The 20,131-nt window shown below is 37.2% G+C and overlaps 3 protein-coding genes across 3 annotated transcripts; 2 read left to right on the top strand and 1 right to left on the bottom strand.

Annotated features, from left to right (window-relative positions):
- Positions 1–163: 163 nt before the first annotated feature.
- On the top strand, positions 164–9,101 carry LOC132177117 (E3 ubiquitin-protein ligase MBR2-like; the record flags this gene model as incomplete). Its single annotated transcript, XM_059589336.1, is given in 6 exon segments — positions 164–320; positions 2,862–4,712; positions 7,294–7,344; positions 8,207–8,305; positions 8,389–8,532; positions 8,704–9,101. Coding segments are annotated over 5 exon segments (2,181 nt in total). The 3' UTR covers positions 8,836–9,101.
- Positions 9,102–12,481: 3,380 nt separating this feature from the next.
- On the top strand, positions 12,482–14,164 carry LOC132180014 (transcription factor bHLH95). The gene is made up of 3 exons (XM_059592849.1): positions 12,482–12,874; positions 13,368–13,838; positions 13,950–14,164. Exons 1-3 carry the CDS (start codon positions 12,524–12,526, stop codon positions 14,046–14,048), a joined length of 921 nt encoding a protein of 306 aa, XP_059448832.1. The 5' UTR covers positions 12,482–12,523; the 3' UTR covers positions 14,049–14,164.
- A 3,294-nt stretch (positions 14,165–17,458) lies between these two features.
- LOC132178574 (U-box domain-containing protein 26-like) lies at positions 17,459–19,114 on the bottom strand. Its single transcript, XM_059591017.1, has one exon. It carries the CDS (start codon positions 18,944–18,946, stop codon positions 17,672–17,674), a length of 1,275 nt encoding a protein of 424 aa, XP_059447000.1. The 5' UTR covers positions 18,947–19,114; the 3' UTR covers positions 17,459–17,671.
- Positions 19,115–20,131: the final 1,017 nt, after the last annotated feature.

Raw genomic sequence — 20,131 nt, 5'->3', positions numbered from 1 at the left:
AAAACTCTTACAAATCGGAGACCACAAGATCACTGTGCCTCTCTCTACTCTCTCTCTCTCTCTCTCTCTCTCATCCGTTGCGCAGGTTGTCCTTTTCCGAATTCCGATTACCCATTATCTCTCAGAGAAGAGAAGAGGGAGTATCTGATACAAGAAGAATCAGAATCTAAGAGAGAGAGAGAGATTGAGAGAGAGGGAGAGGAACTTTTCTGAATCTGGGTCGGAGTAACTGTGCTTGCGCTTTGTCTGAAACCCACAATCTGACCGTGTGTAGCTCACCGATCCTCTGTCTGGGTTACTCTTATCTCATCAGGCCTCAGGTCCATCCTTTTTCCTCACCCATGTGATTTTCTGCTGGTTATGATTTTCAGTTTCCGTATTTTGACTTTTGGGTTTCATTGGGATTTTTGCTTGTGTTATATATATTTTTTTAAAACAAATTTGTTTGAAATTTGGAGAGAACTGAAGGGATCAGATTGACCCATTTAACATTTGCTTATATATTTCCTCCCAAGTTTGAAACTTTATTTTTTTTCCACTGCATGTTCCTGTTAATTTGGGTTTTCTTTTTCCTGTTTGTTTTTGTATTAGTTGGTGTTGAGGCATTTGATGCTGAGTTGGGTAATCAGAAAAGATGTTGAATTGGATGTATTTGGGACTTTTTATAGTTGAAGGAGTGGTTTGGGCAATTTTTACAAATATTCTCTCTTTCTCTCTCTCTCTCTCTTTTTTTCCTGTATTTTTTTTTTCATTGTTTCTTGTATTATCTGTTAGAGTTTGTGATGTGAGAATGCAGATGCATACTCGTGCATGCATTGATATTTAATGGTCCCGCTGCTTAATTTGTTTTTGTTTTTTTTGTTTTTTTTTGTTTTTTTTTTTTTACGGATTGTTGAGATATGATCTATAGCTCTAGTATTAGAGCAATTATTGTACAAAGGTCCTGTGTTTTTTTTTTTTTTGTTTTTTTTTGTTTTTTTTTTTTGCATCTAGTGATACTGATGAAATTACTGGTATCGAAACGTAATTCATTCCAAAAGCTAGCGGTCCGGGCGTCGTATCTATGAAGATATTATGATTTTTCTGGAGGTTACAAATCAATTTGTATTTTCGTTCTGGCATGTATTTTATGCTGAGTAAGTTTAATTTTACAGCGGTTTCTCTTCCCTCCTATGTTTTTGAAGTTTTGTAAAGAACTTACTGGTGAGTTGTCTGCCTATGGGTGCATGAGTTGTCACGGGTTCAATGTTGTATGGGTGCGTGAGCCGTTTTTACCTTTCCAAAAAAGGAATCTATGGCCAAGTTGTTACGATGGCAATTGCACCTTTTGTTGTCTACCTATCTTTAGGTTCTGGTGTGGTGTGGTGTGGTGTGGTAACGTGGTTTCAGTTACCAAAGTTGGGCGTAAATTGGCTTGAATCTGTGGAGTGTGGTGATCATGTGTTGCAATTAAGTAACAGTGTTTATAAATGAATGGCCAGAAAATAAATAGTTGGTAATTGTCTATGTTTAAGTATAGGGATGGAGCGAAGGAATCTCTTTAGCATCTTTGAAGTTGGTGGAAGAACCTCCAAAATTTTACTAAATAACAATGATGCCTTCAATTAGACATGGCTAGATGAATATAGTATATTGAGTTAGTTGGAAACCTGTGCTGGGTCACTTGGGATGTGGCATGCTGAGGTAGGGTGTCTACTCTGTGTGTTTACCCGAAGTGCAAAGGTTTGGAGTGTGGACAGCATACTCGAGCCAAACACAGAAGTGAAATGGTGTGGACAGCATACAAGAGGCACCTGTTTGGGTGCTCAAAGGGGCTCAATTTAGGACTCTCCTCTGTTTGAATTCTTTCTCCCTTTTTGTCTCTGAAAAGGTTCTGCTGAGAAAGAATAATTGGAATGAAAAGCCCAATCAGCACTCTATAGTATTTTAAATGCATTATAGAATAAGATTCTGAATTTTGTTCGTCCTAATTTGAGTTACATAGGAATACTAAGTGGACAAATTTCATCATGTTCATGTGATGTCTTAGAGAAACGGGAGTTGAGGTTTATAGTTGTTCACTGTTGGGGTTGTTGTCCACTTGTCCTAGATCTTAGAAATTTTAGTTCTTTGAGTGATTGATTGTGCTTTAGGATTCTTCCCTTCCTATGCTTTTGAAACTTTCTTGATTTTTCCTGTGCGGTATTTGGCTCAAATCAATCCACGCCATTAATGCTTAGAAATTGTTAGTATGAACACCTTTTTAATTCATTGTTTTCTTCATAAGCAGTCAACCTATGAATACATGTTAAAACTACCACTTTATTCGGTATAAATAACAGTTTGTTATACTTTTTTTCTTGATTGTTTAAAGTTTTTCAAAAATTGAAAGGGAATGTGAGGATTTGTATGGTGCTTATATTAGTGGCATCCTATGCCTAGCTTGAGGCATTAGGGGTTTATAAATAACAGCCTGCATGTCACATATTGAAATTTCATTGGTTTTTGCACCTTTTTTTTTTGCAATGCAATTGCTGCGAAGGATGCTTATTTTTGTTTTACTCTCAGGTGTTTCTTGTCTGGGATTTCAATTGAGAAAGAAAAATAATGTAGTCTGCCAGTCAGTCAACGTCTACATCATTCATTAAGCTGACAAAATGTCAGAGCCTAACAAGCTTTCTCTTTTAATAGCATCTGATATAGTAAATGCATTTTGCAAGAACATTCTATTATCATTTTATTCATTCTATTTCCCCTATCCAATTTCTGTACTTTATTTCATCGTAATATGTACCACTATCTTGACATTGCTTGCTCTTTAGTTTCAAAACACTAGTTTGAGTTTGATATGTATCTTTTTGCTGCTCATTGCATGCTTTTAGGTGTGCCTGAGAAGTGTTTGATCTGGACTACCATTTCTGCTGGAAACTGGAATATAGCATCATTTACACTTTATTAGGTGGAATAAGTTGGCCCTGATGCAAGGGCAAAGGATCACATTTGATTGCTTCTCTGAGGTTGTTGATATTAGGCAGGGTTCTGTTTCTAATAGCACGGGTATGAGTCAACAGACTTCTTTGAATAACGCACTTCATCCTGTAGAAAGTCCCTTGTCAAATTATATGGTATCTTCCGGTGAGACTACATCTCTGAATGCTAGTACTCATGATGTTCCGAGCTTTAGTGGCTGGAATACAGGTGAACCTAGCTCTAGACTGAATCCACAAAGCCAAGTGAATGATGATGGGATGAAAATTGAACACGGTTTGTCTTCTTCATTCATTATGCATTCTGGGTCTAGTCCAAGGTTGGAGGAAGGGCAAATTGAAGCAACTAATATCCTTTTTCCTGGGAGGTCTAATATTGGACTCGGTGGCAATCGGGTTAGAAGTGGGCCTTTGTTCATGCAAGGCTCCAGCTCTAATCATATCCCTCAGAATGTGAATCTAAATGCAGGGTATGTGGGTAACAGCGTGAATAGTGGCCAGGGTATAGGATCTGGTCTAGAACCTAATGCTAACAAGTCAAGTGCAGTAGAACTAGAGCAGATATCTTCTTCTAGTGCTTCATCTGATAACATTGGGACTTCATCTGGAAGCTCCAGTTATATGGAGGACGGTACTGGTGGCTCTGGTTCTTCTTTGGGGACTTGGGGTTTATCCTGCAAAAGAAAGGCCCTTGAAGGCACTTCTGGGCAGTCTTATCCTGGTGGAACTTCGAGCTCCTCGTCGCAGGCTGAGAATGTGGGATGGCATACTGGCCCTGCTCGTCATGAACCTTCATACGGTTTATTTACCCCCTCACAGAATTCTCCTAATGTTAGTCCTGCAGAACAGCAGAACCTTAGCATTGGGATTGGCATAAGAGGAGAGGCTTCTGATGCGTTTCCTTCTTTAGGTGTTACAGGTAATGCAGAAATTCCCTTCAGAAATTTTGATAGGAGAGCGAGTTCTGGACGTCAGCAGGAAGCTGCGGCGCTTAATTTATCTTCAAGGATTAGAACGGCTCCTCAATCAGCTAGATCTATTCCATTTAGTGATTCTCTGGACCTGAGACCCACACTAGTATCAGCCAGTTCGAGTGGTCCCCAAAGCCACTCTCATGCACGGCATATTCCTGGTTTCTCAGGAGGTGTGCATCCTTTCCATTGGAATGGGGCTTCCAATTCAAGAGTGGGCAGCGTGTCAAGTTCTCTTAACTCTGGAGAAAGAAACCCTGCGTTAAGAGAAGGATTAAACATAAGAAGTGTCTCAAGAAACAATGCAGAACACCCCATGTTTGTACCTGCATCTGATGTGAGAAATTCTGCGAATGATCCAACAAGTTGGAGTTTGGCTACTGGAAACATAGGCAATTCTGGTGGCGTTCCTTCCACTTCTCGGGTTGGTTCCAGTTCAAGCATCCATACATTGCCGAATCCTACCTGGCTTCCTCGCCAAAATCCCCCAGCACAAAATCAGCAAAGACTATCAGAATCTCCTTGGTCTTTGTTTTCATCCGTTGACTCAGAATATGGAGGTCGCAGTGGTCATTTTACCTCATTACCTCCAGGCCCATCTACTTCTTCACAAGATACAGCGATGTCATCTGGACCTAATAGCCAGGGTCATCACCAACAATATCCGAGGTCAGCATTCTTCATGGAGAGACAAAGTGATGATGTTCTTGGCATTCCCCACTCTTTGCGGGCGTTAGCTGTTGACATTGAAGGGAGACGCCGGCTGATATCTGAGGTTTTTACTCTAATTATTCTTTCTCCTTTTCAAGTTAACTCTTTGTAAGTCTGTATTGTTTAGAGGCTATGTTCTGGGTATGTCATTTTCCCAATTGAATGTGCAATGGTAGTAGTGATATTGCAGCAGTGCATAGCTATTATTATTAGCTGTATTGCAGTTTAGCAGTTTGATATCAATTAATAGACACTGCTCCTCATTTTATCCTTTATGTTTTACTCAATCTAAATCACTTTGTTCTAGGATTTCTGTTATTCTGGTAATCATAATTCTTGCCGTTTGTTATAATTGATGTTTGAATATGCTGTTGTTGCTATGAAATTCTCCTGAGGCCATATAGGTTTTAAGAGATGCTTTTTCTGAAGTTTACTTGGAGATCACCTCAGAGTGGTTGTTTCTAGGTGTATGCCTCACCATCCAGTTATTTATCAAAGGTGTGGTCCATGCCTTGTATTTTTATTTTTTATTTTTCCTTTTTTTATCAACTCAAAAACTAGTCATGTCTTCCTTGATTATTTGGTTTTATTTGATGATTTTTGAGCCAACTTCTACTCTTATTTTATTTTGCATGTAAAACTACATATCTCTTGCACCGTGTTTTGTACATGTTGGTATCTATATGTATAAATCTATAATGAATTGATACTGTAATAAACTATCTGCCATGTTGTTTTTTTGGGGGGTACCATCCTGGTGAGCTCATGAAATGTCCAAAATTTGTTTAGAGCGCGCGCGTATAAAACATTCATATCGGTAGAACATAGGGATGCAGAAAATGCGACTTCTCTGTCTGATGTTTTAAATAATTTTGGTCCATTTTTATAACTTCCCTGGAAAAGGGTAACCAAACTGATCTTTTACTCTCTCCTTTTATTCTGTCATGTGCACCAGATATCCTCTTGCTTCTGTAGTTTTGAATTAGTAAAAATGTGAACATTGATCCATGCTAATATAGGATTTAGACAGTTCAATTAGTTCAAGTTTTCACAATTGATGGCTTAAACAGAGCAAGGCAATATGGACTCCATTTAGGTGAAGTTGTTTTAGGCCAAAGCAGAGACTACCTCTGAATTGCCCATCTTTGAATCACTTTCGTAGTGCACTTTGGATGTTGAATGAGGAATGCATGACCCTGCTTGGTTGGGGTTATCTAATGTGCTTAGGCTTTTAAAAACCAGAAGCTACTTGCTTCTTGTTTGGTAACTCGAGGATGCTTCGACCTTTTGTCAATTTTGTGAAGCAGTTTAGGTTTTTTATGTGGCTTGTGAGGAGCAGCCCAAAGGTTGATTCTTGTAGCAGCTGTAGATTTTCAAAGAAGCCATAGCACTCCCCTCCCCCCAATGGGTGCCCACAGAGGGCTGGGAAACTGGCCCTATGTTTAGGGAAATTAATGGCCTTCGTTATCTTGGAAGCATTTAACTTGACAAAACCCATCTTGTAGAGAGAATATGTTGATTCTTCTCAAATTTGTTTTCCACTGGTCTTTTCTGAAATTTGTCAAACACAGCATTCTTATTGCGAACATAGATCTTGGGGTCTGAGGATGGGTCTTTATGATATTGCTAATTGTTTTTGTACAATAATTATAATTATAATTATGCATTTGGTAATCAGCATGTGGTGACTGCTATCTTGACATCAAACAGTTTTGTAACTATTTGGGATTATAAAAATACAAGACTTTCTGCTCATTTCATTGTTTGTCACAGAGTTTTTGCAAGGTAGTGAGTGTTGACATTATTCATTCTTTGTCATGTATGAGATATAATTTTGTCAAACATTTGAACTATAGGTATGCTTTTTTATGTAATTAATTGCAAATTGCTCTTGAAATCTATCTTTTTCAACTTTTAGTTCAGGGTCTTTGTGGTCTATTTTTCCTGGGATTGGAGGTGGGCATGTGTATAGGAGTTTAATTCCCGTTACCTCCCAGTCAAGTAACACTTGCAAGCTAGAAATATTAAAATCAAAGGCAGCAGCCCAATGGTAAGGTGTCTTAAAGAAAAAAAAAGCTTTACTTCCATCGATGTCCGCTCACGGTCCTTAAATTTCCGATCCTTTCTTTTCCTCCAAAATCATCACATAAGGCAGGACAGTATCATCTTCCATACTGCATCAAATTGAGGCCTACTAACTTGCCCTCTCATTAATGGAGAGTTATTTATCTCAATGAATTAAATGTTTGGCTGGGTTTTTATAATCACAAAGTAATTTGTTATCTTTTTAATTTTTATTGTTTTTGGGAAATGATAGGTTTTAACTGTATCGAACTTAAAATATTTTGAGTGGTAGAATACTCACCCACCCAACAGGATGTGAACCTGTGATCTCATTCTTATTGGGTGGAAGTGCCATTTAGCTGAAAGCCCATTGGCTTGAATGTCCAATTTAAAATTGACATTGTCGTATGAGATTTAAAGGGTAAGTATGCATTAAAATTTCCTTGCCACTTGTATTCTCATACATCATGGTTTCTGTCTGACTTGTAATATTGGTTATCATCATAAATCATTGGTTGGCTAATTAATTTTGGCAAGTGATGCATTGGAACTAACAACTTTTGTACATCTCTATGTACCAGATTCGTCAAGTCTTGAGTGCCATGCGTAGGGGTGAGAACTTGCGAGTTGAGGTTCGATTTTGACTTTTATAGTCGCCGTCGTCTTTATTATTATTATTATTATTTTGTTATGAAGTCAGTATCCTGTAAATTATTTTAGTTGGTTAAGTTGACTGCATTAACAACCTATCTGACTTTACAATTTCATTTAGCTTTCTTTTTCTTATTGTTGTATTCAAATACTAATTGATTGGTTGGAAGATCAGATTGCGTATTCAGGTTTTTGTTCTTTCAAATGCATTCACAGTAATTTAGTGTGATGAAATGCAGGTTTTGTTTTCCTGAAGAACTTGAAAGGCCTTTCCTTTGTCTTCACACCATATTGTAAAATTGAACCAGCATTTAGTTTTAACTGCTTTCACGTTCCTTTATTATCTTGAACATAATGGTGCTTGCCTGGTAAATTATATCTAGTGCCACTAAATGGTGCTTGAACTGCAACTATAATATTAGTGTGTAGGAAGATCTCCTCATATTCTCTCTTTGATTTCTTTTGGCCGTAGTGCTGGTGGCTCGTTTAGGTGAACTTGGTAGCCATTTAGGGCCATGGGTTATGATCCACTGTTCGGGTATACCCTAAAATTAGTATAGGAACTTGAAGAGAAACATATAGGATCATCTGGTTTGTATAAATTTCTTATACATCTGAAAGAATTTCCTGTTCTTGAATCAGCACACTTGAGCTGCAAGCAGATACCTGCATCTGTCAGCAAGTACAGTCCTTGAAATGATGGCTTCTTTAGGCAAGCACCTAGTTAGGGCTCACTAAGATGCTGTGTTGATCCAGAAAAATTCTATTACGTTCTTGCCATTTGACATTGATGATAATGACTTCGTTTTAACATATGAACTTTGTATCGGTTGTGATATTCAGGACTATATGCCTTTTGAACCGTTCATATATCATGGTATGGCTGATATGCATGACAGGCACAGAGACATGCGGCTTGATGTTGATAACATGTCTTATGAGGTATGTATGAAAGGGCAAATTTTTTTCCCATCAGCAATTTTATTAGAAATTGTTCCCTTGATACAAATGGTTTGGTATATCAGGAATTGTTGGCATTGGAAGAACGCATTGGAGACGTGAGCACTGGACTGAGTGAGGATACCATTACGAAGTTAATGAAACAACAAAAATATTTTGATATCGGAGCAGAATCCCCACCAGACTTAGAACCATGCTGTATCTGTCAGGTCTGAGATATGTCCATCTCTATGTAGCAGGCAAGGGAGGGAAAAAAAGAAAGGAGAAGTAGACTGCTTCTTCTTTTTTCACCCCCCTTTTAGGTTTTCTATTTTGCATTTCTCTCCTTTTTTATTTTTTTATATTATTTTTTACCTTGCTTTGAACCCTTATTGTGGCAGGAGGAATATGTTGATGGGGATGATCTTGGGGCACTAGATTGTGGACATGATTTCCACACCAACTGCATCAAACAGTGGCTAATGCAGAAGAATCTGTGCCCTATTTGTAAAACTACGGCCCTCCCAACATGAGAGGGAAAACCGTCATTGTCCTGAAATCATTTATTTCTTTGTTGATGGATCAACAAACCCCATAAAATTGGGTGGATAATAGCGTATAATTACCTTCTCTGAAACCAGTTTTTCTTGTTGATGGACTGCATGGTTTCATGAAGACAAAAGGTGCAGCTGCCTGTTAAATAACAAATGCTGCTTAGTCATAAAGATTGTCTATACCTTAGCAATGAATACATTTATATCATAATGAGAATTCCAACATTGAAGTAATATTTATTACATTCTCAAGCATTTATAATGGAGCACTGCCAATAATGTGGATCAAGTTTTCTTTCAAATTGGATTAGAGGACTTGAATTGCTTCGATTATTTTATAGTTACATGTTTGATGACTCATTGAATTTAGAAATTTCCTTTGTTTTAGATATTGTTTGTGATGGCTTCATATGTTTCCTTTAGACTTGTACTAGGTACTGACAGTTTATTATGAATCTACGATATGTCGGGTTTATTAAGATAAGATGAGATTTACGGCAAATGTATATTTCGAATAAAGTATGGATTAAATAATTAAATTTATCATTTTTTTAGTAATTTAAATGTTTGAGATAAAGTAATAACAGCATAGAATGACATCACAATAAGACTAATATTTTTGGAATTTTTTTCAAGTTTTGTTGATATAAATGCTGATTTTTACTTCCTTATCATACAATTAATATGTAATTGTTTATTTAATAGTATTACTAATAAAAAAAAAATGAGAAATGTTAAGGGTCAATAAATTCTTCATATTTGGCCCATATTTTTTTATAATCAAATTATCAATCATTGGATTTGTAGATTTATGTAGATTTTACATAAGTCAATGGTAGACTCCACAAATCTAATGGTTGATTGTAAAGGAATATGGACCAAATATAGGAACTTATTGACCCGTGACATTTCTCTAAAAAAATAGTTCTTTGAATCAACAAGATCCACGTGGCTTATGCAAGTTTATCATGCTTATAGCCCATATATTTCGTGGGTTTTAATTACAAAAGTAGTTATTTATGATGTAAAAGTAGTATTATAAACTTAATCTATGTGGCATTGAATCGGAAGATCCATTTTATTTTTTTAATCCAAAAATTTAAACTATTAAAAAAAAAAAAGGTGTGTTTACTATTAAGGGTGGTAGTTCAATGATTCAAGGAAATTCGTAAGTGGTCAGGTCATGTACTAGGGCGTAGGTTCAAATCTCAGTAATGAAAAATTTTCACATATGCATGATTAGTATTAGTTGAATTGGATTTCCATTGATGCCCTAGTGAGAGTAGGTGAAACTATGGTTCAGTCGGACTTGTGAGGGAGCGCTTACGGTTTCCACCGTCTAGCCCTTCTTGTGCGGCTCCCAGCGGGTAAGTGCTACTATGGTTATGTCAAGGTAGGCTAGTCACAATTGGTCTCCCTGACCTACCTTTTTTTAAGAAAAAAAAATGTGTGTTTGGAAAAGTTTTTTCTCATTTTTGTTTTGTTTGAATAGTAATAAAAATTAATTAATGTGATACAATATAAATATGAAAGGGGGGTTGAATTTTTTGTGAGTGAAAAATAAAGAAAGTTGTTTGGTAATATAAATAAATAAGTTTTGACTTTTTTTAGTTTATTTTTATTTTTATTTGGGAGAAATGGAAAAGGAGAAGGAGAGGACTTCACCAAACATAGCGTTACACGTTTGGGTCTAAATAACAACTTATTCTAAAAGTTAAGCTAATAAGTGAATTTATTTATTTAATTAATATTTTAACAATTCTCTTGTGTGTGGGCTCAAAATCCCCTTCAACATGTAAGGCACAATATATGAAATATTTAACTAAAAATATGAGTAAATTGTGAAGTCAAGTTTCAAATCGAATACCTAGGCTTTGATATCATATTAAATTACTAATTATTTCAAAAGATTAAGTTACTAAAATTATTTAATTAATATTTTAAGTCAATATTTAACAAGTTTATGCTAGAAATTATATTTTTATCCTACAATACTCTAACATGTCAATCCTAACAAACCCTTAGCTCAATTATTATTACAAAAAATAAAAAAATAAAAAATAAAAAATCAATGGTTAATTGGAACTATCATGCGAGTATTGTTCAATAATTATCAGATAAAAATGTGGTATATAACATTACTGATATTTAAGTAAGAGTTGATAATTGATTTGATAGATTTTATAATTATTGTTTAAAAGATTGAAATCATAAATAGAGGTAATCTGGATACATTTTCTTACCTTATTGGAAAAGATGCTTATATCTTATATGCATTATATTTATGAGGTTGCCCTAAATTAATCAATTAGCCAGTAATTATTCTACACTAAGCTGCTTGCATGCATTAGGAGGTTGCTCTCTCTCTCTCTCTCTCTCTCTCTATATATATATATATATATTGGATTATAATATTGTTGAGTGCTTAAAAGGAAGAAGGGTGATAACAAACATCCTGACATTTAATGATTACCTATGACGAAACGCTCGCATCTTTTCCATAATTAAATACATAATTAATAATCATGTTGCTAAGGATGTAGTAATTAAAGAACATTTGTCTTTTTGCTGAATTTGTCAATCATAGGAAGGAAACACAAAGTTGAGATAATCCAACGGCTGAGCATATTTTGAGAAACTGACGCGTTTTCTGACAACCAAAATTATTGAGTTCTTTGTAGGATTGGAATGCAAGTGTCAAGGTGAGTTCAACTATAAGCTTCCTATTATAAAAAACATATAATAATAATAATAAAAACTATAAGCTAATTCCTAGGCTTCATTTGAGATGTAGTATTAATTTCAATTTTAGGATATACAACAAAGATTTTGAGTTTGAATGCCGACATTAACGTTCATTCCCAATCCATTAAATATTATACATGTTTGACCTTATTCATTGAGTGGGACTTTAAACCCACATAAAAGTATTAGAATATTAATTGAATTATTAAATTTATAATTTTTCATTAACTTGAGCCAGACAATACTTGAAAAAACCTATGCCAACCATGTTTTTCCTCGACAAAGTTTTAACTCAATTTTTTAAATTAACATCTATATCTTCTTAGAACCTATATAATAATTCTTAGATGCATTTTTAATATAAACTGATATTTATATTTTAAACTTTGTGATTTTCACATGTATTTAACCTCGCTATCCTCGCAGATATCTTTTTAATTAAGACAGTAATTTTAGAAACTTGTCAAGATTTTAAGTTTTTAGGAATTTTTTTATTCCAGATGATTTTATCTATCATTAAGCGCCGCAGTTTTAATCAGCTGCAGTCGCTAGTGACTCTCTTTTCATATTGTACTTGTTCTTATAATCTCTTTTGATTGAATGAATGTTAAAATTTATTTATTTATTTATTATTTTATTTTTTATATAATTAGGCAAAGTGGGGCCATGACGGTTGTGGGACCCTCAAATACTTGGCTATCCGTTTTTTGTTTTGAAGCCCAGTAACGGCATTGGCTTATGATTGTATTTTGGGCTCTTTTGTGCTTTGCCGAATCATATCTCTCTCTCTCTCCCTCACACCTAAAACTCTGCCACCTTTTTTAAACGCCTCCTCATCACCCACTCTCCCTCCTTGCACCAATCTCTCTCTCTCTCTCTCTCTCTCTCTCTCTCTCTCTCTCGAGGTTTTTGTGGATTAGCCATGTCTGAAGAAGGAGGAGGAGGGTTGTGGGATAACCAGTCATGGGCTTTTTCGAATTCGGAGAATTCGGGTGGGAGTGAAGAGAAATCGGGGAAGAAGGTGCAAGGGTCTAGCTCGAATGGCCCGGCGGAGATGGGAGAAGAAGGGGCGGCGGCGGTGCCACAGCCGAGTAAGAAGCGGGGCCGAGGTGGTGCAAGCAAAAATGGGAAAGGGAAGGAAGAAGGAAAAGGAGGAGGTGGAGGTGGTGAATCTGATCATGAGATACATATATGGACTGAGAGAGAGAGGAGGAAGAAGATGAGGAACATGTTTGCTAATCTTCATGCTTTGCTTCCTCAACTTCCTGCTAAGGTAAAATTAAAAATTAAAAAAAAAAATGTAAATAATATTGCATTTGTTTTCTGCATGATCTCTTCGTAAAAAGAGATTCTCCTTTTTGATTTTAATTTTCCTTTTCAAATTAATACACAACAAGTTCTTAACTTTTTTACTTTCTTCCTATGTTGTCTTTTCCCCATTTAGACAAAGGAGAGAACCCTAAATGTCACTAGCTATAGTCATCCATCAGTACCCTTTTGCTTATTTATTATTTTTTTTTTATAACACTCTTGGCATGTATTTTAACAAAGACAAAAATTTTCTCGAAATCAATCTAGATGAAATATCCTCCAACCTATTTAAAATAGTGTCAAATGTATGTCTATAAACATTTAAAAGAAACATTAAATATCCAAAAATTGCTTCAATGTGTAATGTGTTGGTACATTTTATTCAAGGTTTAATGTGTAATTTGATGTAATTTTCTCTCCCAATTAAGTTGCCATTTATTTGAAATTTTGCATAGGCTGACAAGTCCACCATCGTGGATGAAGCCATAAACTACATAAAAACCCTACAACACACTCTCCAGAAGCTACAAAGACAGAAGCTAGAGAGGCTCCAAGGTGGAGCAACTTTTGGATATGAGCTGCAGCCATCGCTCATTACCTCACAAAAGCTCTCATCATACAACTCGAGGGAGGCATTCTTAGCTGATCAAGGATCTTCAAATAACTTGTCAATTAATATTGCAGCAACAACCTCCTCAAATTCACTTTCACTCTTGCAATATCCTGCAATCTTTCAAACATGGACTTCTTCCAATGTTGTCCTCAACATTTGTGGTGATGAAGCACAGATTAGTGTCTGCTCTCCTAAAAGGCCTGGCCTCTTGACCACCATCTGCTATGTGTTGGAGAAGTATAAAATAGATGTGGTTTCTGCTCATATTATCTCAGATAATTGTAATCGGAGCATCTACATGATTCAAGCACATGTAAGTGCATGCATGTGTGGTGCATATTTTCTCTTGTTTTGCTCAAAGCGTACTTTCATTTTTGTGTTAATTGCTAATTAATTTCATTAAAATGCTTTGTGCTCTGAGCAGGTAAGTGGAGCTTCAGATCAGTTCCAAGAGGCAGCATTTCCTGTGGAAGAAATATACAAGCAAGCTGCAGGAGAGATAATGTTATGTGTCTCCCCTTGATCATCCATGGAAACCCAACACAGAAGATTTTCATCTGGTGGTGAGTGATTAATTTGCAGCAGCCAAACAGCCTTCATAGTTATATATAGCTAGAGCTCCAAACAAGCTGTATGCATTTCAAAATACATACAAGTGATCAATTTCTACAGTTCACTGTTCATATATATATATATATATCAAAATTTTGGTGTGTGAGATGCAAGACTTCAATCATCCGACCTCTCTTTCTCTCTAAGAATGAATTGTTTTCTTCTTCTTTTACATGCTACTCCCAATAGAACGTAAATAATCATTTATGATGCAAACTCTATATTATTGTCCCAAAAAATATAATGCAATAGTAAGAGAAATGTTAGGGGTCAATAAGTTCCTCATATTTTGCCTATATTCCCTTACAATCAACCATTAGATTTGTGAAATCCACCATTGACTTATGTAGGATCTACATAAGTCTATAAATCCAATGGTTGATTGTAAGAAAATATGAATCAAATACGAAAAACTTATTGACGCATAGCATTTCTCTAATATTAAAGATTGACTAGAATTTTTGTGCAAGTATATACTAGTATGTTTTTCCTTTTCTCCTCTTTCTTTTGCAGCTTACACATGAAAAAAGGAAGAAAAAAACAGGATAGATCCATCGTGTATATATGAAAAATGTTGAAGAAGCCCAGCCCATGTAAAATGTCCAATTTGCCACGCCCAACCTAAGCATTAAATGGGCAGGCTTAAAATTCAGGCCTACTCTGGCCTTTATGTACACCTTGTCCCTTCCCTGCCTACAATCCACAAAATTAAGAGAAGTATTAAAAAAAACAGAAAGACAACCCATCTATGTATATATACTTTTCATAGTCAAACTTAGATTCAACAAATCTTAAATAACATGACACAATGTATACTAAAATAAAATCTTAACCATAAAATAAATCGTAGTTGAAATGGAGAGGATCTTATTCTCGTGAATGTATGATATAACATTCAATGTATAAATTCTATAATATATTGTCACAGAAGCTGTCAACCTAAGGTGTCACCTTTTTGCTTTTCCTTCTCCAGCTTCTAAATTCCATTGTTTACCAACCTTCACCAACTAAATTAGGTGATGATTTTTCCTTCTTTTTCTTTACTTTTTACCCAAAAACCTAGCTAGAGCTTACTTTCATTGCACTTTACCCTAAATTACATTATGACTTTGAAAAGCGTTTGAAAAATTAACTAGTTTTCTACTCTATAATATTCAAAGAGTAGTGTTAAAAATCACACTTTTATTTTATTATTATCTCATTTTGTTGATGTAGCAGTACTAATAAGTCTTTTTTAAAAAAAAAATAAAAAAATAAAAATTCAATGACTGGTTGACACTGAGGTTGTCAATTTTAAACATATATAACTTGTGAACCTAACACAAAATTAAAAGGTTCAAGTTAGCGTTAAAGTATATAATCTTATACTCATGTCTTGACACAACACAACCCAAATCCAACACATAACATTTAAGATTATAAATTAGCGAGTTAAGGTTAAAGAGTTTAACTCGTTTAATTAAATAAGTCAGGTTAAAGTTGACATATATAATACACAATCCAAACCTGACCAGTGAACAGATTGTTGCTTCTAATTAACACTATCACTTCATCAAGGTGGGATAAAATATGGTTTCTAGTGTTAATCAACGCCAAATTCAAGAAAAGTTAAAAGAGAGACATAGGTGTTGGGTCCCAAATGCTGGACATGATGGATTCCAAAAGACAAAACAAAGTTCTTGTGAGCAAGAGAGTAGGAACAAAGTTGGGTTGGACATGTGAGAGAAGTAGTGGCCATCACACAGAGCAAGAACAAGAAGCAGCCCATGTGCTTCTTCCATGGTTTGATTCCCCCAAACATGTGACTGTTATCCTCTGCATTTTGAAGCCACATATCCCTTTCCCTCTATTCTCAGTGAAGAAGAACCTTTCCCTTCGAACCCCACCTGTTTGACATAATGCCATAACATAATTCTGCTGTACACCCCCAGCATGCACGCGGGCCTTAGCTGTAGCTATCTTTGTCAGTCCAAGGTTCAACCCAACTTGCACCCTCCATTATTTACCTACATGCAATCTCCCACAGACATCACTTTTGAAAAAAATTATTACAAAACATTCCCTCCCTAACTTCTTCCCACAACATACTCTTTTTCAATCCAACTTGCTCATCATTCCTTTCTATTTTGGCTTGCTTTAATCCTTCCACTACTAATAGTTGAGTTTTCCACCAAACTGGATTAGTTGCCAAGTCCACTGCAAGCGGTTGACATGTGATGTGATTGGCTGGACCACGCCACATTAGATTTGTAGAAAATCTAGAGGAAAAAAAAAAAGATGGTGTAATGATAGGAGGAAGGCCAATTTAGAGCCCCCACAAGTAGAGCATCAAAGAGACGAGTCAAAGAGTCCTAACGTTCAAATCTGATTTCCAGGGACACCTTATCAAACAGCCATCAAACGTGTGACCTAAATAAGAGAATTCAAACTTAGGTTGCTCTTACTCTTTAGCTCAATCACTAAAAACGTACACTTCCCAATCTATCTCACATCAACATCACGTGTGTAGTAGTGCACATATACTTTCTCCAATTTTTCTTCAATTCCACCCAATAAGCAATAAAGATTCCAGAAAATCAAATCAAAGGACCAGCCATACACTACTCACCATTACTATCTATACGTATCAAACAAAACAAATGGCCCCTACCCCCAAAAGAAAGGACCAGGCCTTTTATTTCTATATATATAGAAAATTTAGGTCATATTTTTATTTTATCTCATTTTACTAATGTGACACTATTATTCAATACTTAGTGAATAATGTTAAATGCCAAACTCTCATTCCACTAAACTTATAATTCTAAATGTCCCATTAGTCTTTAAATTTGGTTAACCCAATTGCTTATGGGTATAGCCACATTAGCATAGTGGAATAAAGTTATAATAATAATCAAGAAGTTCTAATGACAGATCCAGCTTTCAATTTAGGGAAGGATTAAGGGCTAAAATTTTTTAGAAATTGACTAATTAACAAAAAAATATCTTTTCTTTTTAAAAAAAAATTTTGGGGGTACCAAGGCCACTCTCAGTCCCCCCCATAAATCGTCTTTCTGCAAGTAAAAATGCTACAGTTTCTCATAGTACTCTCTTGATTCTATTGCTACGGGGATATTGTTTTCTAAAAAAATGAGGAATTAGTGGGATAATTTTTTTTTCTGTTTTTTAAAAAATAATATCTACGTGAGATCAGGAAAACATCTAAAAAAGAATCGTAACATTTCCCGTAATCAAGAGCTATCCCATTACTATTTCACTAATCTAACTTGAATGAAAAGTTTGTTAACAAAAAAAAATTTAAAAGAGAAGAAATGAAGAAAATAAAGAACAGATCTATCTTTTCATTTGCATTTCAATAACTTTTTCAACAAAAATTCTTACATACACAGAATTACAATTCTCTATACACCAATCTAGAACCTCAATTTTCAAATTTCTTTTTTTTCCAATTCTTTTATACCAAAAATCAAAAATTGAGATTGGATTGAAGAATCATGATGAACATCATCAGCACCATCACCATGTCGTCAAGAATCAATAAGAAGGAATCACAACCTCGCTGCAAGCAAAATCGTCAGAGTTTCCGAAGGAATATTCGGGCCACGAATCCCGAAGAAGCTTCAGCAAAAGCTGGGCCTTTCTCTTGGCCCGGTCCGTACAGTCGCTCTGAACCAGCAAGAGCAGCTGAGTTAGCACGCCGGCGGCGACCGCGTCCCTCTGGCTCTGCTCCGACGCCGAGCAAAGTGATACCAGAGCTCCAGCGGCGTACTCCGTCGCGCGGTCCGAGATCTTCAGGATTATCTTCACGAGCAGAGGCACGGTGAGCGCGTGCGAAGCGAATGCCGAGCACCCCGCCGGAATCCGGCAGAGGAGCTCCACGGTGGCAAGCGCTCGCTCCGCGTCGCACTTCTCGAAATCAGCCAACCGGTCGATGAGCGTCTCCGGGGCTCCGGCCTGGACCGCCTTGTGCCTGGTCTGCTTCACCAGGCACAGAGCGAACAAGGCCTTCACGCCGGCTTTTAGCGCTCGCGGATACGAAGCGATCGGATTCTTCATAATCTCGATCACTCCTTCGAAGATTTCGTCCACATTACTAACCTGAGCTCGGAGCTCCGGCGACCGAGTTCCGGCCACGACTATTTCGATGAGCGCGGCCGCGTTAACTCTGACCTCAATCGAGGAATGGAACAGGAGGCGCGATAAGTAGGCGACCCGGTCCGGGTCCGAGGCCACCGACGCGCACTCCGTCTCCGCGAGCGGGAATATTACCAAAAGCGCGAGCGACTCGTGGTTCAACTCGGAACCGGACGACTCTGAGTCGTTACCGGTACGGGCACCGGAAAAGAATATATCGGTGAGGATTTGGCGCGCGTTGTGGGAGGCAATGACGGAGCGGTTCTTGTCGGAGTCGCGGGCGAATCCTCTGAGTCGACGCAGCGCGGAGAGGCGCGACTGAAGCGGGCTGGTATCGGCGGAGGCTTGGGTGAGCAGCGAGCGGACAAGACCCGGGTCGGCGGGTTGTTTGGGAGTGGGGATTCGCTCGACGCCAAAAGAGCGGTTGGCGACGCACCAATCCTGGATGAGGCGGCGGAGCGTGTGGTTCGGGATGAGCGTGAAGTCGGTGAGCGGGGCCCTGGTAACCGGGCACGTGGTGTTTCCGGTGGCTACCCAGGACTCGATGCTGGGCCGGTCGTAGGTCTGACCGGTGCTGACGGTCACCGGGTCTCGCATCAACTCGAGCGAGATCGGGCACCTGAAATGATAGGGTATCTGAACCCCCAAATCCAACGGCTCTAAACTCCCAGGCATTCTCTTTTTCTCTCTCTCTCTCTCTCTCTCTCTCTCACTCACGCTTTGGGTGTGTTTGTTTGTTTGTTTGATTTCTTTGAAGTTGTTTGTGTGGAATACTAAAACGAGTAAGGCTAAATCTGAGCGCTCTCTGCAAATTCTCTTTTCAACTTTGATACGCTCTGCTTTCTCTTATACGAAATGGAGCAGAGCGAGGGACATACCCAACAGCTGGAGGGACTGACCCCTGCCCTTATCTGACTCTCTGCCCACACGTGTGGATCTGGTTCCGCTTAACCCTGGTTGGGTTAGTTGGTTGGTCAAACCAATTGTGCGACTTCCTCTGGGTCCCACCTCCTCATCCTCCTCCACCTCCTCCCTCCTCTACAATCCTACTCACTCCTGTTTACATCACGGTATTTATATGTGAAACTCTTTTGCTCTTTTCCTTTCTTACTGTTTTTTCGACTTTGATTGCCCATCATTCATTGCGCGTGTGCGTGGCAGTATAGTAATTCTTACCAATTTTCTTATTTATATTGTCTAAATTACTCATTATCACACAGTAAATTAGTGCTTATTTCTTTGTAAAAAAAGCTTCGTAATCAATGATTTTTCTTTTGACTGTGTTTTCTGCCTTCCCTTTTTCGTGTATGGTTTTTCTTTGACTCTCCTTTTAATGAGTAGCTTAAAACAGATTATCTTTACACTGTTGCCATCAAATCTGCCCCCGTGATTCAACAGGAAAAAAGAAAAAAAGGAAATATGTTGAGCTTAATCGATAGAAAAGTGAGTTTAATTTTCGATTATATTGATATTCCAAAAACATGATCAACTATAGATTTGACAAAAGTTATAACATACACATACTGATTATCCTGAAAGTGTCTTTTTGTATACTATAAATTTCTAAAAAGTATGGACACTTTAAGAGATACGCATAAAAGTAACTTTGTAATTGGGAGACAAGGGCGCAAGTGAAATAAAACTCCACATAATCTGGCAATGAAAAGGGAAAAGAAGAAAAATATGGGGTAGAATAGAGATATCATAAAATGAAAGGGACACCCAAATGCAAAGGTGCCAGTACGATATAATTAGGTTTCAATTGTCTGTTATTAGGTGGTGGGTGGTCAAAGGTCAAAGATGAACAGATTACGAAGGAATGTGCGGGTCCAGGTTGTCTCTCCACCTCTTTATTCTAGC

Source organism: Corylus avellana, chromosome ca4 (assembly GCF_901000735.1).
Source record: "Corylus avellana chromosome ca4, CavTom2PMs-1.0".
In the NCBI taxonomy this organism is placed as follows: domain Eukaryota; kingdom Viridiplantae; phylum Streptophyta; class Magnoliopsida; order Fagales; family Betulaceae; genus Corylus; species Corylus avellana.
This window is presented reverse-complemented; position numbering and strand designations above follow the sequence as displayed.